Genomic DNA, 2,136 nt, shown 5'->3' with positions numbered 1-2,136 from the left:
AGACACAGGAATGAGCACTGTACGATACGTGCACCTACCGTATCCCAGATCCGGAGGGAGGCGTAGGACCCGGCCGTGTCCATTATGGGTGAGCGTCGCCGTCTGGATTGAACCTGCTTGTCGCTGCCTGAATGTACGACAGAACCAGTGGGTCTCGTAATAGGCACTAGACGTACAGGCAGGCGAGATAAGAATCTGAATGCCTCCATTTGGAACAGATCCACTTGGATTAATATGTACTAGTATGGACAGCCGTGATTCACCGAAATTCTACTAGTTGGAGTGCATGCGTAGCGTGGGGGAACAGGAGCATGCTTCGGTTGGAGTTTCTGGTTTTTACATGGACGGGACGGGACCCAAGAGCAGCAGCGGTACGTACTACACACATGAACAACGTATCCACAATTAGCACTACCCGCACGCAACTTTACAAGCGCTGTCCATAGCCTTATCTCCATTTGCATTGGTTGGACAGGTCAGGCTCAGGCAGCAGACACAGCCTGATAAGTGATAAAATAAAAAAAATAAAAACTGGGTCGAGCGTCCTGGGTCTCCTCTCCGGCGGCGACGTTGTTGACGTCATGTTCCGATGGACGGTGGTGAGAGAGACATGCCCAGCTCCAGTTCCAGCGGGGAGCAGTGGTGACCGTGCCCGTGGCCATGAGGAGGCTGCTCCATCAGAACCGCCGGGAATGGCGCCCTCGGTGACGCCGACAAAAGTGGAACCCCCGCCATCGCCATGTCATCCTCCTGCGTGGAGTTGAGATCAATGGACGCCATGTCGGGGGATTTATACCGCGGCAGAGAGGTGGAGGCATCTCCGCTGTTGTTGGTCAGCGGCTCAGAAACGCGAATGCCGTTCTCGCAGATCGGTACCTGCACACCATATTCAGAATCTGACCTGTCTTTTACATGCATTAATTCAGTCCTTTGTATAGTTAAGAAGTTAAGATGTAGTACTCCAGTACCATGTCAAAGAGGCTGGAGCGGCGCTTCTTCTTCCCCATGCTGCTCTGCCTCAGGAAGAACTTCTGCGCGTGGCTGGCAACCTGCGTCGGGGTTCGAGTCGTGACGTAGCTCCGGGAGATGCCTCGCCAGTCGCCCTTTCCGAGCTTCTCGAGGCCCACGAGGAATAGCCGGTGCTCCTCCTCGCTCCATGGAACTCCTGTAGTCATGTTCACATAAGGACCTTCAGCTCAGGTGGCCACAAAGTCGTCCATTACTTTTAGTAAGAAGAAGAAGAAGAAGAAGAAGAAGAAATGCGACTTTATTAGTTAGGTCAAGATGAGATAGACTAGCATAAAACAAAGAAACTCAGGTACAAAAAGGTCTGAATTTCCACCCCACGTATATCATCAGTAGCATAGCCAGCGTAGCATATGTTCGACACTAGTGACTAGTGTAACTGCGTATTTCTGTTTAGGCAATTAATTACCTTTCTTCCTCTCCTGGACTAATCTGCCATGAGGACCGTCAGATAGGTACCCATTGGAAGCCCTCTCCAAGCCCTCATCGATGGACAGAAGCACCGACGAGGAAGACGACGACGAAGGCGAGACGATGGAGCTAGGGGCCACCGCGAGCTGCAGGCAGTCCATGCTGTAGCTCTTCCTCATGGAGGCGCCGGCGCCGGTGCTGCGGCCCGCAGCGACATGGACCTGCACCCCGAAGAGCCTCAGCCCACTGCCGCCGCTGCTCCCGCCGCCTCCTTCGCAGAGCATAACTTCTCCCTGGTTTCCAGCTGCGCTGCTGCAAGTTCTTGAGTTGTGGCCGTAGTTGCCACAGTGGGAGCACTTCCTCGCCATGGTGTGGCTATAAATCGACTAAATCGATCCGCACTGCGTTGTCTTTTGGTGCGGGTGGTGGGAGAGATGGGTGGAGACCAGTGTGTCCACAACCGCAGCAGTGGGTGGTGCTTGCTACTGCCTATAGCAGCTAGCAAAGGTAGCTTAGGGAGGAAACTTACACTGCACCCACTATAAATATGCTGCTTCTACTCCTGGCCTTTTGGCTGTGGATGTGGACGCGTTATTGGGCAGGGAACCGTAGAAAAGTACGTACTTATTGCTCAAACCACCTTTTTTTTAGAATTGCTCAAACCACCTTTATCTTGTATGAGTGCGTAACTTGGATTTA

General features: G+C 52.8%; 1 protein-coding gene across 1 annotated transcript; it reads right to left on the bottom strand.

Moving 5' to 3' along the window:
* Positions 1-296: 296 nt before the first annotated feature.
* Positions 297-1,930, bottom strand: LOC123061426 (transcription factor MYBS3). The gene is made up of 3 exons (XM_044484526.1): positions 1,436-1,930; positions 969-1,165; positions 297-876 (listed from the first exon to the last, which is right to left on the bottom strand). The coding sequence occupies exons 1-3, from the start codon at positions 1,803-1,805 to the stop codon at positions 580-582; spliced, it is 864 nt and encodes a 287-aa protein (XP_044340461.1). The 5' UTR covers positions 1,806-1,930; the 3' UTR covers positions 297-579.
* Between the last annotated feature and the right edge of the window lie 206 nt (positions 1,931-2,136).

Source organism: Triticum aestivum, chromosome 3A (genome assembly GCF_018294505.1).
Source record: "Triticum aestivum cultivar Chinese Spring chromosome 3A, IWGSC CS RefSeq v2.1, whole genome shotgun sequence".
Taxonomy (NCBI): Eukaryota; Viridiplantae; Streptophyta; class Magnoliopsida; order Poales; family Poaceae; genus Triticum; species Triticum aestivum.
The sequence above is the reverse complement of the archived record's forward strand: the minus strand, read 5'-3'. Positions and strand labels throughout refer to the sequence as shown.